Source organism: Fundulus heteroclitus, chromosome 15, assembly GCF_011125445.2.
Source record: "Fundulus heteroclitus isolate FHET01 chromosome 15, MU-UCD_Fhet_4.1, whole genome shotgun sequence".
Lineage (NCBI taxonomy): Eukaryota > Metazoa > Chordata > Actinopteri > Cyprinodontiformes > Fundulidae > Fundulus > Fundulus heteroclitus.
Genome location: NC_046375.1, coordinates 31295080 through 31310693, shown reverse-complemented (window position 1 = coordinate 31310693; position 15614 = coordinate 31295080). Strand labels below are relative to the sequence as shown.

General features: G+C 43.9%; 2 protein-coding genes across 6 annotated transcripts in view; one reads left to right on the top strand and one right to left on the bottom strand.

The window, feature by feature from the left end:
• The window catches only part of mdn1 (midasin AAA ATPase 1), a 98482-nt gene extending 93207 nt beyond the window's left edge, over positions 1–5275 (bottom strand). Inside the window, exons 1-3 of one of the 2 annotated variants that reach the window (XM_012853983.3) lie at positions 5043–5275; positions 2763–2989; positions 2428–2652 (exon numbers count right to left, since the gene is read on the bottom strand). In XM_012853983.3, coding sequence (XP_012709437.2) covers positions 2428–2652; positions 2763–2989; positions 5043–5138 — 548 coding nt within the window. In that variant the 5' untranslated portion in view covers positions 5139–5275. The remainder of the gene's footprint in view (positions 1–2427; positions 2653–2762; positions 2990–5042) is intronic. The other variant, XM_021311403.2, reaches the window with a different exon arrangement.
• A 107-nt stretch (positions 5276–5382) lies between these two features.
• casp8ap2 (caspase 8 associated protein 2) overlaps positions 5383–15614 on the top strand; it is a 33210-nt gene continuing 22978 nt past the window's right edge. The window contains exons 1-5 of one of the 4 annotated variants that reach the window (XM_021311404.2): positions 5383–5675; positions 7132–7184; positions 9254–9328; positions 9420–9520; positions 10138–10212. In XM_021311404.2, coding sequence (XP_021167079.2) covers positions 7160–7184; positions 9254–9328; positions 9420–9520; positions 10138–10212 — 276 coding nt within the window. In that variant the 5' untranslated portion in view covers positions 5383–5675; positions 7132–7159. Of the gene's footprint in view, positions 5676–5743; positions 5770–7029; positions 7051–7131; positions 7185–9229; positions 9329–9419; positions 9521–10137; positions 10213–15614 lie in introns of those variants that run through there. The other 3 variants (XM_036147123.1, XM_036147125.1, XM_036147124.1) reach the window with 3 other exon arrangements.

The following is a 15614-nucleotide window of genomic DNA, read 5'->3' as shown; positions in this document are numbered from 1 at the left end:
ATTTTAATAAGTTAAAAGAAATGGAAAGGTTTGATACAAAAATTAGTTTATAGCAAATCCATCAAATTGCAAATATCGTTTCAAATCCATAGACTTATAGTGATCTTTGGGGCTTTGCATAACCCACGTTGATGTGTTTTCCTTAAAAAAAAAAAAGGGGGGGGGGGCTGACTTGGTTTGCATAGATACAACAGTGATTTGGTAAAGCTCCTTCTCGTTTCTTCCACAGCGAATCATCCATCTCATCCTACACCCAGCATTGTCCTCCGTCACACCACTCATCGGCATGTCCTCCGCCATTACACCTAGGAACTTTTTACAGTGCTCTTTCTCCTAGCCTCCTCTCAAGGAGCTCCATGTTGAACCCGGACTTGGCATACTGGTACTGAAAGCTTACCAGTCCCTCATCATTCATACAAAATGATGTGTATAATTTTTAGAATGAGTGCAAAAATTATGGTAAGACAATGGTAAGATAATTTGAATTACCTTCCAGTCCTTAATTCTAAATAACTACTTACTCCTTACATTATCTAAGTCAAATTGTTATCAGGTTAATTACAGGGCCATAAATCAAGAACAGATAATTACCTTGCTTTATAATAATAGGCAGCTGAAATCTTAAAGTCACTCTTTGTCTAGGTTAAAGTATCATCAGATCAGGCGTTTTCCTTTTAAAGGGGCTTAGTCACACATTTTGACCATAAAAAGAAAAGCAAAAAAAACAAAAAAAACAAAATCATCTTTAAATAAAACAATATATGTCAAGCGTTTGTCCTGATAGTGTTTACTTGTCCTAGAGCCTGAAAAGAACTTTGCACTGGGCGTGATCAGTAGACATAAATATGGTTGTGCCATATGCTGGCACCACCGCAGAACTATCAGAAAGCAACATGACGACAACTAATGCAGCTACTGTGAGAGCCAGCTGTCCGTCCTGCAATTCCTCACAGTAAAGCGACAAATTGGTGTGGTTGAAGACCAGCCTGATCTACAGGGTTAGGGTGACTTTCTGCTTTCCTTTCGCTCCTCCGCTGGATGTTGCTGACTCGCTCGGCTCCATCACAGACATTTATATGTAGACGCCTCGTTGAGCGCTGAATCGCATGTTGACGTCGCTGCCATATTGGAGGTGGCATGGTGGAGCGATTCGGAGACGATGCCTCATCCAGGTGCTGTGTGGAATTGTACCGACCAATTCACAGTACAACCCAGAGGGCTGTTTCACAAAAGCAGAATTTGGAAATTCAGGATGAGAGACACAGTGGATGAGAATCTACCCCAAGAACAACCCTGGTGGAGAGGGGATACGTTTTGGATCAACCTGAACTAAAGGTGGAGCTTTAAATTAAGCAGATGCTAAACATTTTCTGCTGGCTGAACGTCCTGAACAGTTGATTTCTCTCATCTCCTCCTCTGCCACTCATATTTTCTGACTACAACTGGAGCTGTGGATTTTTATTTGCATACGTATAAACCCAGCTGTCCATCCTGAATAGCAGTTTACATCAAAATATAATGGTAAAAATCTGTCTATTTTAGTTGAAATATTTATTTAAAGGAATCACTTACTTCAGCTTCCAGAGACTCCTCAGAGAGAAAGACTAACACTCTCATCAAATCTTTTTTACAAGATATGAACCGTTAGGGTTAAACTGTTTTACAATGTTTTTTTTCACAGACACAGATAGAAATTATCCTAGGTACCCACGATGATTGTTGATTGTTCACTGATTCTAGGTATGAATGGAGCAGCATGCTGCAGCGTGTCTATGTGATTATTCTTCCTATCAGAAACGTCTCTCAGACTTTAACTATCAAAGATCTGAGGGTTATTAGCAACTTTCTCTTGAGTTAAAACTGACTTGAGTTCAGCATCAGAGCCTAACCACCATGAAATTGTCAGATCATTTCTCCAGATAACGGGTAGTCTATTTGACTTGAGCTGCCTTTTTTTTGCCTTCTTCTGTAGTCAGGAGTCCAGATTGCTGCAGTTCATTAAAAATCCATTGAACTTATCCATATTCACACGTTCTGGAGTGGCAGTTCGTGGCTTTTAAGCCCCAACTGCTCTGAAAAACTCTGCATTGCACTGGATTACAGATTTGTTTACATAGTGGATCTGTGACCCAATGGAGCACTTCTGCAGGAGGATGAGCCGTTTTGCATCAGGGGAGGTAAGCCATGTAAAAAGCCCAGTTTGCGACCCCACAGTGGACATGTACCCAAGAAACGGTAGTAGTTACAATGTTCAGGGAAATTAATAAACACAAACATTCAGGAACCAAAAAAACAACCTTAAATGTTCTCCAATCAGGATTACAGAACAAACATCCCCACACAGGCATCAAACACAATTCCACCAGTCACATCAGCTGTGACTGAAGGTTTGACCAGCTGAAGTCAAAGTTTAAAGCAGCTACATACCCTCGAACCATGACATCACTGGTGAGTAGCTGTGAAACACAGGGACTCCAGTCCCACAGCATCCGAAACTTGGCACAGTCACTCTGGAGGAAACGCAGGGTGGCAGCCATAAGGTCACGGAGCTTCATTCTCCTGGGGCCGTACTGGACAGCAGAGGCCTGTTCGCTGGTGAAAAACAGCCTCTGGAACACCGGTGGGGCACTGCTGAAGTACCTTGTGGCAAACCTGGTATAGAAGAGGAAAAAGGACACTGAGCTCTAGCCGTGATGTTGGCTTAGTCGGACGTTCACAGCAGCCTGTGTGAAGCGGGCAGAAGACGTGCAGAGACCACTTACGCGTGCGCATCAGGACTGATGCCGAGGAGTCTACTGAGAGCCACACACAGGCGCTCATGAAGGTCATGGTTGATGCTGCCGCCAGCTTGGACCCTCTCTGCGCTGCGCTCCAACAGATCGAGGACCAGGGGCCGGACGTGACGCGCAATCAGCAGAGTATAATCCTTCTCCAAGAGGAGCTGAGCCAAACACTCCAAAATGCTCTGCCTGTCCTGCTGGCTCCATATCTGTAGGGAGGGGGTAGGTTAGGGTGGGGCGCCAAACAGAGACAATCTTTCATTAAGCTTTTACTGAAATAATCAGACCCATGGCAACGTTGATGCCATCATCTATCGTTACCAACATCAACTGTTCGGTTGCTTGTTAACACAAAAGAAAATCAATCACAGTGCAAAGCATTTAGGCATCTGGGCTTGATGAAGATGACTTGCTGAAGTTCACCGTCGGCATCAGAATGAGGAAGAAAGAGGATCTGAGTGACTATGAATGCAGAAGGATTGTTGGTGCTGTAGAGGTTGTCTCAGTGTTTTAGAAACTGTGGCTCTGCTGGGGTTTTACCTTCCAACCATCCAATGGTTTCAGCCAATGGTCTGAAAAAGAGAAACTGTCCACACCGCTTCCAACACAGACACTGTGACCGGCAGGTGGACGACAGCAGCAAAAAGTGACACTTCAGCAGCTAAGAATGGGAAACAGAAACTAATATTTCCCTAGGCTCACCTTGGGAAACTGCACAAACATTGTTTGGTGAGATGAGTCTTAATTTCAGCGGCGACAGTCCAATCGCAGGCTCAGAATCTGGGGCAAAAAACAAGAAACGTGGATCCCTCCTGCCTCATCTTGCCATACTTTCAACCCTGGGTACCAGTGTACCCAACTTCTGATGGAGACCATCTGCTGGAAGTATCCATCAAATTGATACATCATGTAAGAAAACCCAAATAAAGATGACAATGACTTCAGTCTGGAACAATGTATTCAGTCACCAGGGCACAAGCCAACATAGCACCTTAACATAGTGGAGATGACGGTGGACTTCAGCTGCATCTGACTTCAGCTTCAGTCTTGACAAGCAGCATTCACTTCTCCTGAAAGAGCGTAGAGCCACAGGGGACAGTCGTCTGCTTTGTCCATGGCTTTGCAGCAATCCCTCATACGAAGCAAGCATGAGGCGACAGTGGAGAGGAAAACTCCCCTTTAACAGGGAGGAAAAGCTCCAGCAGAACTAGAGCCAGGCTCAGTGTGAAACGGTCTTCTGCCTCGACCGACTGGGGGTCAGAGAAGACAGAGCGAAGACACAGAAAGCACAGAAGGACACATTGATGCAGGAATTCTTTATCTGTAATATGGGAATGGCAGTTGATCTGCCTCCCTGGATGATGTCACAGCTAACAGAAAGTCAGACCAGGTGTACCTACTATATAGAGAAAGAAAAAGAAAGAAAAATGTTAGAAGTTGAAGTAACAACAAATAAAAAAATTGGAGAACAGTAGGGGAACTCAGCAGCGTGAGAAAAATAGACCCTGATGGTCCTCCAGCAGCCTAAGCCTATAGCAGCATAACTACAGAGATAGCTCAGGGTAAGCTAAGGCTTAGGTTGAGTCTGACTTGTGCACATCCGTCTCTGTGTGGTTCAGCTCATCCACCAAACTTGACAGATCCAAACTGCAACAAACGATTAGAGCTGCAGAGGATCATCATAATCTTGCATCCATTCATGACCTGTACAGGATTCAGAAAAAGGGGCCGCCAACATAGTTGTGGACCCAACTCCTCCTAGCCACAGGTTATTCAGACTTCTGTCCTCAGGCTGGCGCAACAGAACACTGATGGCTAAAACGAGTTGAGGATGGCTCTCTGATGAAAACAACACCGCTCCTGTACATTCTTCCCTTGTATTTTGAGACAGATTGTAGTTGCTGTGCTTCTGCTCTTACTTGCTTTCCTGATTTTTGCTTTGTCAGATTAAATTCCTCGTTTCTACCCACAGAACTGGCAAATGAAGTTGATCCTGATCCCGACCTTGTTGATGCAATTTATTGGGAGATTCGCGTAAGGACGGAGCAGCCAATAAAAGCACAGCAACAGCGTTATGCTGCTATGACAATATGGACCACATGGATGTTTCTGACACCATGTCTATGACATGCAGAATGAGGACAATTCCACTCATGTGTACCTAACAAAGTGGCCGGTGGGGCTGGATGACACATCTCTACACACGTGGTTCTGGACAGACTACGCAAACAACAAACACAAACACCTGAGGCCATGACTCACCTGCTTGGACAGATACTGGCCGATCTGGGTGTGACTCTTGTCCACATGTCTGGATATGATGGAGAGAGATGACAGGCTCACTTCCAGATTTTCCATCACAAGGTCCCGAACCAGCTCTAACGGAACCGAGCCGGTTCTGTTCAGGGGCAGCTGCTGAAACGTTTAGACGCGAATTTATAGACCGCAGCGAGGCTCATCACGAGCTCCAGCAACACCGACACGTTCAGCCGCTGCTGTTAAAATCCACATGTGAGGTGAAGTTTGACTGTTTCCGGGTGGACTTCCGCCCCTCCGCCCATTCTCTCTGTCGCCCGTTGATGACGCGCCGGATGGAGCGTTTCCCGCAAGTTGAGCAGCTCTATCGCCCCAGTAGCCAACCTGCTCCACCTGCAGTCGTTCGTCGCTGCTTCGGTCCCGAGCGTTGGAGAGCTCCGCGGGCCTCCGTAGGGTTGGAGTCTTGAAAGCTCCGGACCGGGAAGTTTTATTCCGGCTCAAACCAGTTAGACCACGAGAACAACAGCACAGCCCTGCACGGTGGCAGACCGCGGGAAACTGTCGTTACTTCCTGTCTGATGAAGTCTTGGCGCGACTTTGGGCTTGGAAATATCAACAAGACCAAGGAAAGTCGGGCAGGTGAGCCAGACTGCTCGGTGGTAGTTTTGCTCTAGTACGTTTTGGGTCGAGGTTTAGACGGCCGGCCGGTTCTTTGGTGCTGAGCAAGTGGTAGGTAGGTGGAGGGCGCAGCAGACGGGGGGTTCTGGCCAAGGCTGGGGCTTAAACTGATGGTTTCTCAGCTTTCAAGTGTTAACAGTAGGAGTATATGTTTATGGGCAGGGAACACGTTAGCAACACCGGACCAGCGTCAGGTCAACAGAAGCCTGATCCTCAAGCATTTCACCTGGAGTCACGGTGGACAGAAAGTACACCCTCTTTTCTAGGTTAGACACATCAGGGTGTAATCTAACTAGGTGCTCTTTACAAGACTCTACATTGATTTAACTGTAACCACAACCGTGGGAAAATCAGATCCTGCGTTGTTACTGTTGACTGAAGCCAAGCAGTCAGAATGAAGCAGCTGTTGGTAAAATAACAGCTCACAGCAGAGGTTTCTGTTTTATTTTTACTGTCTGACTTTATCTCCTGCAGCGATGGAGGAATGTTGGCCGATGTGGCATCCGTTCATCGAGCTCCGCAGGCCTAATTTTTCTGCTTTGTTCCAGGCTTTCTGCTGCTTCAATCAGACAGAATGAGCAGGCCGAGGACCTACTTTGTCCTGGCAAGCCTTTCAAACAAACCATAGTTATTCAGTTCAAATTGTTGGATGTTCAGGCATGGCCTTTAAGCTAGTTGGAAATGGACTTAGAAACGTCTCCAGATCGACTGGCAGTAACAGTTCCTTCTCTAGGGTTATGGCCGATGTCTTTCCTCTCCTGCCTTGAAGGGATCAGACCAACAAACTGCCACACTGTCCGCTGTTCCTTCCTCTATCCTGGGGAAGCTGCAAGGGATGAGCGTAGGTTGCCACATTGTGGCTTTGATTTTATTTCAGAGGAAATTACATTGTGAAATCAGTTTATGTTTGGCCACACCTAATGTCAGACTTCAATCATTTCTGACCTACAGCGTAGATCCCTTGTTTGAGTCTTGAGATGCAAACTCATAGAACTGATTGAAGATGTACTTGAACTGGATGTGTCAGTGAGCCTGCGCCAAACTGGAGAGAAGTTCCTGCATCGGTTTCCTCTTGTTGCTAACTATTGGTTGCTAACTAGGTGACTCGCTCTGGCACAGTCCCCTCTTTGGATCGTTGAGCTCTTTATGGTGATTTATCTTTGACTTGTCTGCATGGAAATGCCATCCTCACTGCAGTCTGGAACACTCAGATTTACAGAGCAATAGAATCCAATGAAACATCAAATATGTCCGTTCTTTAGTTGTTTGGGCATCTATTTGGCAGCAAATGATTGGTTTGACTACAAAACACCTAACCGCAGCTAGCTGTTTAAAAGTCAGTTCCCGTGAGTCTCTAAGATTCTTAATAAACTTGTAAATGAGCTGTTTTTGGTAAACTGTGTTTTTCTTTTCCCAGGTTTTCACAAGCACAGCAGCTTGGAAGGATGGAGACCTGTGATGAATCTAGTTGTAAGTATATCTGTTTGTTTTCCAAGGATTGTTATAATGTAGAACTAACTCACTGCTACTTAAAGGGAGATTTGAAAATGTGATGTAAATTGGACCTTTAGCAGTTGCACACAAACAGCATTTAATGGATACAAGGTTCCGGAGCAGTCTGACAAAGGCTACGTTCACACAGCAGGGAAATGCAAACCTTTTCACGGCAGAATGAACGACCCAATTCCCATCTTTTCATTACCAAAAAAAATCCAACCTGTGCCACTTCTATATGTGATACTAATTTGGATATGTATTGGATTTTTTTTAGGGATGCACGAAATATATCGGACCGATAAAATATCGGCCGATATGGTGGAATTTTATATCTGAAAAGTAAATTCTTCTGATAAAAATAGCCGACAAATTAATTAAATGTGGTGGAATTTTATTCAGCTAGAGTAGCCCCAAAGTGGGACAAGACCTATGGATTTTGTGTTCCCTACTATCAGGATTTTTAAGGGATGCTCTTTGTATTCTAAATTGATTTGTGTCTTTTGTTATTAAAAGCAAATTACAACTTTTTTGTGTGAAAAAAATAAACATTTGAAGAGCCAAAACCTTTTGTTTGCTGTTATAGATAAGCCAGAGCTACTAAATAATTTGTTTTTCATAGCACAAGCTGCAGATTGTGCAAAAAAATATATTGAATATGAACTTATCGGTATCTGAATCGGTATCGGCCATGAAGATCAGAAAATTATCGGTTATCGATATCGGTTGAAATTTTTAATATCGTGCATCACTAATTTTTTTCAAAGCGTTTGCTGTCTGAATGGTCACGTCGCATCACGTCACTCTCCTGTCCCTCGCTACACATCCCACAGTAGTAGCAGTTAGTGTGCCATAAAAGACCATTATTAGCCGTGCTGCTTTCTTCTTATCTTACTTTGTCTTGCTATGATGTGGTCTTAATATTGTCGGCTTCCATTGCTCAACAGCTTTCTAATAATAACAAGGAGCGATGCTGGCCGCTATCCACGGGTTTTTGTTTTGTTATATTTTGTTTTTTCGAGTTGTTGTTTTTTTTTTTTTTTTTTTGTTAAAAAACTTTATTGAACACTTCTAGAAACAAATACATTCACCATTACTCCCGTAAACAGCGCACTGCTCTGTGACCTCTCCTTCTGCTTTGCGTTCTTGAACCGTTCAGACAGCAGTATGATGGCAGTCAGATTAAATATTAATATGAACGGCCAGCTCAAAAAACTCCGAGCTATGAGTTTTATCAAAGCCGGTTTGCTGTTGCGATGATCCGGATAACAGATAATTTGCACAGGCATGTTATGAAAAATATTTCTGTTCCCCCTCCTGACATTTAAAGGCTGCTCATGGGGTTTTATGATCAGATCTATCAGATGATGGGTAATGATGTGGGCTTGGGCTGCACACTGTGAGAAAATTATTGTTAAATGTTTCAATAACAAAATCAGTTGCGATAAACGCATACGGGTTAACGTCTTCCTATTTTAGGCTCATAGCAAACCAGAGAATGAGTTCTCTGTCGGGATGATAAATGCGATTCATTTTCTCAGCAACAAGGTTTTATTGGAAAAGTTTTGTCCTGCATTAAACATCAAGTGTCATCAAATATGTTTCCGGCATAGAGAGCCTGAAGGCAGGCTGTCTGGCTAACACTCGATGCAGCCAAGGCTCTTCTGTGTGATTATGTGTCTTGAGTTCAGAGGACCGCTTCACGAAAGCAGAATTAAGAAATCCAGGATGAGGGATAAAGCCGGGCTTGACCCAGTGTGATCAGAGCTTCCTTTGTCTGATTCACAAAGGCCAGTCCAGGCTCAGGAGGTGCGACTATGCCAAGTCAGGTTTAAGTTCTGCAGGTAAATGCTTTAATTCAGCCAGGATATGTGGAAAATCCTGGCTTAATACGCTATCTTGGTTTGGTGGAACAGCCCTCTGGGCCATAATGTGTACCCAAACGTTCAGAACCTTCTAAACCAAAGAAACCGATTTTAGTCTGAATAAGTGTGGAACATTGAAAATTAAACATGTAGAAGTCCTGACCTCATGTGACTGTGCAGTTGTTGCCCCTGGTGCTGATGAAGATTCTGTGGATATCTACGAAGGCCTGGATGGTGGAATTGACAGCAACACTGGTGAATAAAATCTTCTGCTTTATTCTGTTTTCTAATACATGAGTGGATGTTTGTGCTTTTATTTAGAGCATATTCTGCCGTTGCTTTACAGAGAAGTCCCCCCCTGTCAGCTCGCAGCTGAAAGACTCGATGGATCTGTATGAGGACATCGTGGCAGAGGAACAGCAGAACAGAGATTGCCGGTACTCTGAGGTGAAATGCTGCTCTCTTCTCACTGAACTCCAGGCTGATGCCTTCTCAGGACTAGACACACCCTCTTTATGTTCCAAGGCCTTTTGGTTGTTAAAACCCCAGCTCTGCCGGTGATATAGTTATCGTAGAGCTGTGTTTATTGGCTCTTCTCTGTGTTTCTATTCATCTATTTTAAAATCATGGCCTTATTCATGGATAGCTCAATTAAAGTGTTTAGATCAGGCTGAGATACAGACTTTGGGCCACTTTTGCCTCTCTCTCTTGTTTTGGTGGAAATGTTCAGCCATGTTTGACAAGATTCTCCTGATTTGTGGTTTAGTTTGGCTACAGATTGAGCTGAAGGATGGCTGTTCTCACATTTTAATCCAGAATGGCTGCTAGAAGCCCAGAAGCCACGGCTCTAAAACACCTGTTCACGGTCAAGCGTGCCGGCCCATGATTTCCACCGTGTTCCTAGTGTCTTGTCTTCTGCTCAGTTGGTCACATTTCTGTGCAGAGTAGCTTTGGCACTCGTACATCAGCGCTTCAGATGGGATGGAGCAGAGATCTGGGGATGGTTAACATGGAGCACTCGGTTTTAACCTTTGAAGTTGTTTTTTTTTTTTTTTTGTCTATAGTTAAAATCCAGATTCGAGGCGGCCCAGAAGCAGATTAAAGAGCTGCATAGAAGACTTGAGCAGATGGAGCTACAGGTTTGTTCCAGTTCCATGTTATGACTTCACTTTGACTCCGTCTCATTCTAGGTATTGATGGAATTTAAGGCTGATTGATTTTGTAAAATAATCTAATTGAGATTTTTTTATCTTAATATTGCGATTTAATGCGATTATTTATTGATTTTTTTTGTTTTGTTTTATTTATCATGTCTTTTCAAACATATACAAACAACATATCAATCTGTTTCATCACTGTGCAGATTAGGTGCTAAAAGAGCAACTGCATCTCAACTCGGAGCAGAAATGAAATTGCGTTCTGACTACGATATATTTCAACCAAAATTGCGATTTGATTTTGACTTTTCTCTGCATTAACCACAGGCAACAAAAATGGCCTCTAGATAAATATGTTTGTAAACAAGGACTAATTTTAAACAAGAACTTTTAATGTTTTTATTAATCAGAATATAATTCAAGAGAACAGCTTTTAGTTCATTTGGACATCAATCCTTGTTGAACATAAAGTGCAACCAACAAACAAGTTTATGTATTAAACTGATTGATCAGTACCTAATGCTGTGGTGAGATTCCTGAAAGTTTCTGGTAAAACAGTATGATTATATAAACTCTAAAATAAGTAATAAAGTTAGATTATCTCACTGCTGCAACTGTCTTCCCTTCCATGTGGAGGCAAACCCAGTTTAAACATAATTACCAACACCTAAAGGACGTGTCTGATTCACTAATTCTTCCAAGGCCAAAAATTTCAGACCTCTACGATTTGGAAATTGCGGTTTTTAAATTGCTATTATATTGCAAATGCGATTAATTTTGCAGCCCTAATGGAAATACACATTTGCTTCAGCTGTGTAGTGACTCACACTTCTTTATTCACATATTAGGAGCATGTCTTCAAAGAAGATTGGGCAAATCTTGCTAAGTTAAATGTGTAATGCTGATTGAGTTCTGCTCTGCTATGCCATAAGCTGGTTGAATATGCTTATTATTATTATTAATTATAATTTGGTATTATAATTTAAATAATAAATCATTCAACTCAAAATTTCGCTATAACAAATATAGTTCAAATGGTGGTGATGTTAGCTATAAGCTTATAAGTATTTATACCACTAATGCATTAGTTAACTTTCTGTTATGAACTCATTTATGCTGGAATAAATGATCAGGTCGGACTGTTAACCGACCAGGTTTATCCAGCAGGCTGTGAGAACCCCAATGTAACTGCAATTAGAGTTTAAATCCTTATTCCTTATCACCATCCAATGATATTGTCTCTGTATTAATGTCAGATGTTAACTCCAAAGGAGGTTAGCTCTGATTTCTGAATAACCATGTAACTGTGAATTGGACTGAACACAAAACAATGTCTATTCCGCAGTGGTTGGTTTTATTGAACCAAAAGCAATTCCCTGTTACAGTAATTCTCTGATTCAAACAACTTTGGAATTCTTACTCATTACTAAACTAAAACATGCAAAATATATATGTGGAAATAAAGAACAAAACAAAAATAAACAATGGATTAAAATGAGCGGTTAGCAGATCTTAACTTAACTCAAAGTTGTTTAACACCGCCCTCGAAACATCGGCATTTCACGTATCAGCATTGACAGACAGAACAGCTTCGGGAATCTCACTGGACGCTTTGATGTCTTACACAAAGCTAGTTCAGCTAAGCTACCTACAGTCCAGATACACGTGACCCTCCCAAGATGGCTGCTACGATGACGTATGAGGGGAGGTCCTAATAACGTAACCACGCTTACGCTGATGGGACAATGCCTCGTTTCGAGAGGGGGGGGGCTAACTAGGAGTTTAAAGCAAAGCCCGCGACTTGAGCTCGGACAAAGAAATTAAACTGATAAGGAGCGAAAAGAGAGAGAGGGGGGGAAGCAGGGAAGAAGATGAAAAGAGATAAATCGGTAACCCACGGCGGGGTTCTTGATGGATCACAAATCAACACAGCAAATCAATTGTAAAATACATGCACATACAAAGAAAATGTTCAGCAAAAATAATTCCAACTTCGTCGTGGAATAAAAGCATTAACCAACACCTACAAAGTTCTACGCCTGCCCAGGCACTTCTAAACACCCTGTTGGTGAGACAGAAATGAAAGGGGGAAAACCCCGTTACTTTGAGGTGCCTCGGGGCTGGTCCGGAACGCTCCGAGTGTGGCTTTCTGGACGCGCTTCGACGAGCGCAGTTGTCCACAGGCTGCAGCGGGACGGGGGAGAAGCTGCTTCGTTTCTTCCTCCGGGTTCAACAGTCGCTTTGTTGGCCAGACAAAAGCGGGGTCCCCTTCGATCAGTGGGAGATGCGGCGTCTCTCAGTCTTTTGATCAGAGGGAATTTAAAAGTACTTATTTAAGTCGACCTCCTGTTATAAAGCAGGGAATAACCGTTGCGTCGAAAAATCTCGGTCCAGCGAGCAATCGAACACGTGGCGTGGGAATCAGCTGTGCGTGTGTGTCTTCTCGGGTTGGCCAAAAGCCAGGGAAGAAGGAAGCTCATCGTGTGTGATCGGCTTTTATAGCCATCACTATAGCAACCTTATCTTGATCGGCGGCCATTTTGCCGTGTTGCGTGATGGGAGTTGGTGGCCATTTTGACCACATTGCATCATGGGTAACGCAGTCCGTTACGTCCCGAATTGATGCTGTTTCCTTGATCGGCGGCCATTTTGCCGTGTTGCGTGATGGGAGTTGGTGGCCATTTTGACCACATGAGTTGGTGGCCATTTTGACCACATTGCATCGTGGGTAACGTAGTCCGTTACCGCTTTCTGTCACGTCTGAACTGGCACAACATACCCCCCTTTAGCTTTGAAGAGTGGGATGCTGGTCACAGTCTTTAAAGCTACAACCAAGTCCATTCTGGCGTGACGAAAATCCGTTGTGCATGAGTGGAACAACCTAATAGTCTTTCTAGTAGTCCATTGGGATTCATGCAGTTCAGTTCATCATCCAAGAGGAGGAAAAACAAAGCATTCATTGTGCCTGGGTCAGTGACCTAGCCTGGGCAGGACTAAGCTATAGCTAGTCATTTCTATTGGCTAATAAGGCAACAATAAAGTAATAATAAAAAAAAAAGAAATGCAAACTTCACAATCACCATTGTCAATACATTCATTGGTCATCAGGTTTGAACTTTGAACCAAAGAAGGGAGAGAAGGAAAGAGGGAAAGGAAAGAGACAGCGGTTCGTAGTCTAATCAGCTTATGGCCTTCAAGGAGCTGGTGCTACGAACCTGGGAGCGACAAAGGTGAGGGCGTCAATCCTGGTTTGCAACTGTTTGATCTGCTTGTATGCTGCATACGCCATCGCGGTAGTGATGGCCCATCCAAATACAAGGAGAACCACAATAATGGTCATAATGTGAGTGTCGGTCGACTCTGTAGCTCTGGGGAAGCGAAGCAGAGGGACCGAGCTCAACTCTGATGGAGTGAGACTGAATTTAATCAGCTGGGTGCCTGCAAGTAAAAGCTGTCTTTCAATGCCGACATCAATGCTGAAATTGTATCCCTTAAAGACATCTATTATTTCAATCTCTGAGTCATATTTATCAACGTCAAGGTGATGCAGAACCATGTTTCCAATGTGGACTGGAGCACCTTGAGGTGGGGAACAGAAAATGGTTTGGTTGGGCAGTTTTAGTCTAGTAACTGTGTCATGCTGCTCGTAGGATAACAGGGCTTCTGCCTCTGGGGTGCTAACGAGCCAGCGGTTACCTGCCCGCTCAATTTTGGTTTCCACACCTGCATCTTTAAGGGTCATTCTAGCCTGACAGTTTTGTTCAGGAGATTCATTAGACCACACAGGTAATTGGTAACGTCTCTGATAAATGGGTTGCTTGGGCATACCCAGTGGATGTCTTTGGTTTTGGTACACAAATCCAAATTAGGGACTAAATAAAGTTTGGGGTCAGCATCATGATAGGCCAATATTGAGGGAGTTTGTAGGTGTACGTGGGTCTCACCTTGCCAAAAACCGACATTCAATACTGATTTAAGCCTATACACATTAGCTCTTTCAATGATGGGAAGGTTTAGCATAAATCCTATCTCCAAGTTGTCAGGATTTACAAATATCGGAATTGCACTACCTAGGCTGTACGCCAGGTGTATTTGTGGTGGTTGCAGTGTTTCACTAGAGGCAGATTTGAGAACCTTTTCAACCAAATCTACTGGTACCAGGTACGGAGGAATCCGTCCTTCAGCAAGGCTATTTATGGATGAGCTAACCTCTCGAGTGAGGTCCTGCATTAAATCTCTAACAACCTGAGTATACATCATGTCATTCTTTACCACTTCTGTGAGCGTTTCCAAAGCAATGCATGGTGTTATGGCTGAGTGTGAAATTATAGACGTGAAGTTATGTATGGACATTTGCTTTGTTAGTGCATGTTTAAAATGTCCTAATTAAACGTGCACCTGTCCTATTTAATGCTATGCATTGTTCTCTTCGGCGGGGGCGGAGTTAGGCTCCGTTCCCTGTGAGGAGAGTTTAGTGGACGGTTTAGTTTGGTTCGCCTGAACCCATGTGTACTCTGGACTTTGCACGCTGGCTTCTAGGTTCTTTCGAGGCCACGCGAAAGTCGTTCGGAGACGGTCTTTTAAGTCAGTGACGCACTGGTGTGCAGTGTAGACGGTTGTCACACTGACGTCTTTGAGCTGGTAGATGAGATTCAGGGGAAGTGTCCTTTGTCTTCCTGTCATCATCTGGAAAAGTGTCACCCCTGTGGAGCATGGTGAGGTAGAGCGGACTAGCATTAGGACCAGGGGAAGCTTTGTATCCCGGTCCCTGTCATGGCTGCTGGCATGTTCCTTTGACATGCTGACCACGGTGCAGTTCATTCGCTCCACCTGTCCGGATGACTGTGGGCGGTAGGTGATGTGGAATTTAACTTCCACGCCCAACATGTTGAAAAGCACGGTCATAATGTTTGACGTTCCTCTGTCCGAGTCGATGGACAGGGGAAGGCCCCACCGGCTGAAAACGTGATTTAGCAGCAGGGCTGCTGTGGTGACAGCGGTGTCATTCGGTGCCGGCAGACATTCGACCCATTCTGTGAAACTGCCTGTTATTGTCAAAAGATATCTGTTACCTCTTGACGATTTGGGGACTGGACCGATCCAGTCAGTCTGCAAATGTGACCACGGAAATGTAACCCCCCTTCGCTGAAGCAGGGCTTGGTCTGGTGGTCGTGTGGGTTGTAACTGGCTGCAGGTTAAGCAGCCTTGTAGATACTCCTGGGTGTCCTGGGCCGTTAAGGGCCGGGACGCCACCTGTTGGAGAGTTTTCAGATTAGCTTTGCAGCTTCTGTGTTCTCCTACTGGTGAGTGATGGATGTGTGTCAGTGGGATCCCAAGTTCGTTTGAATCTTTGGGCTGAATGGGCTGAAACTCATAAAACAGCT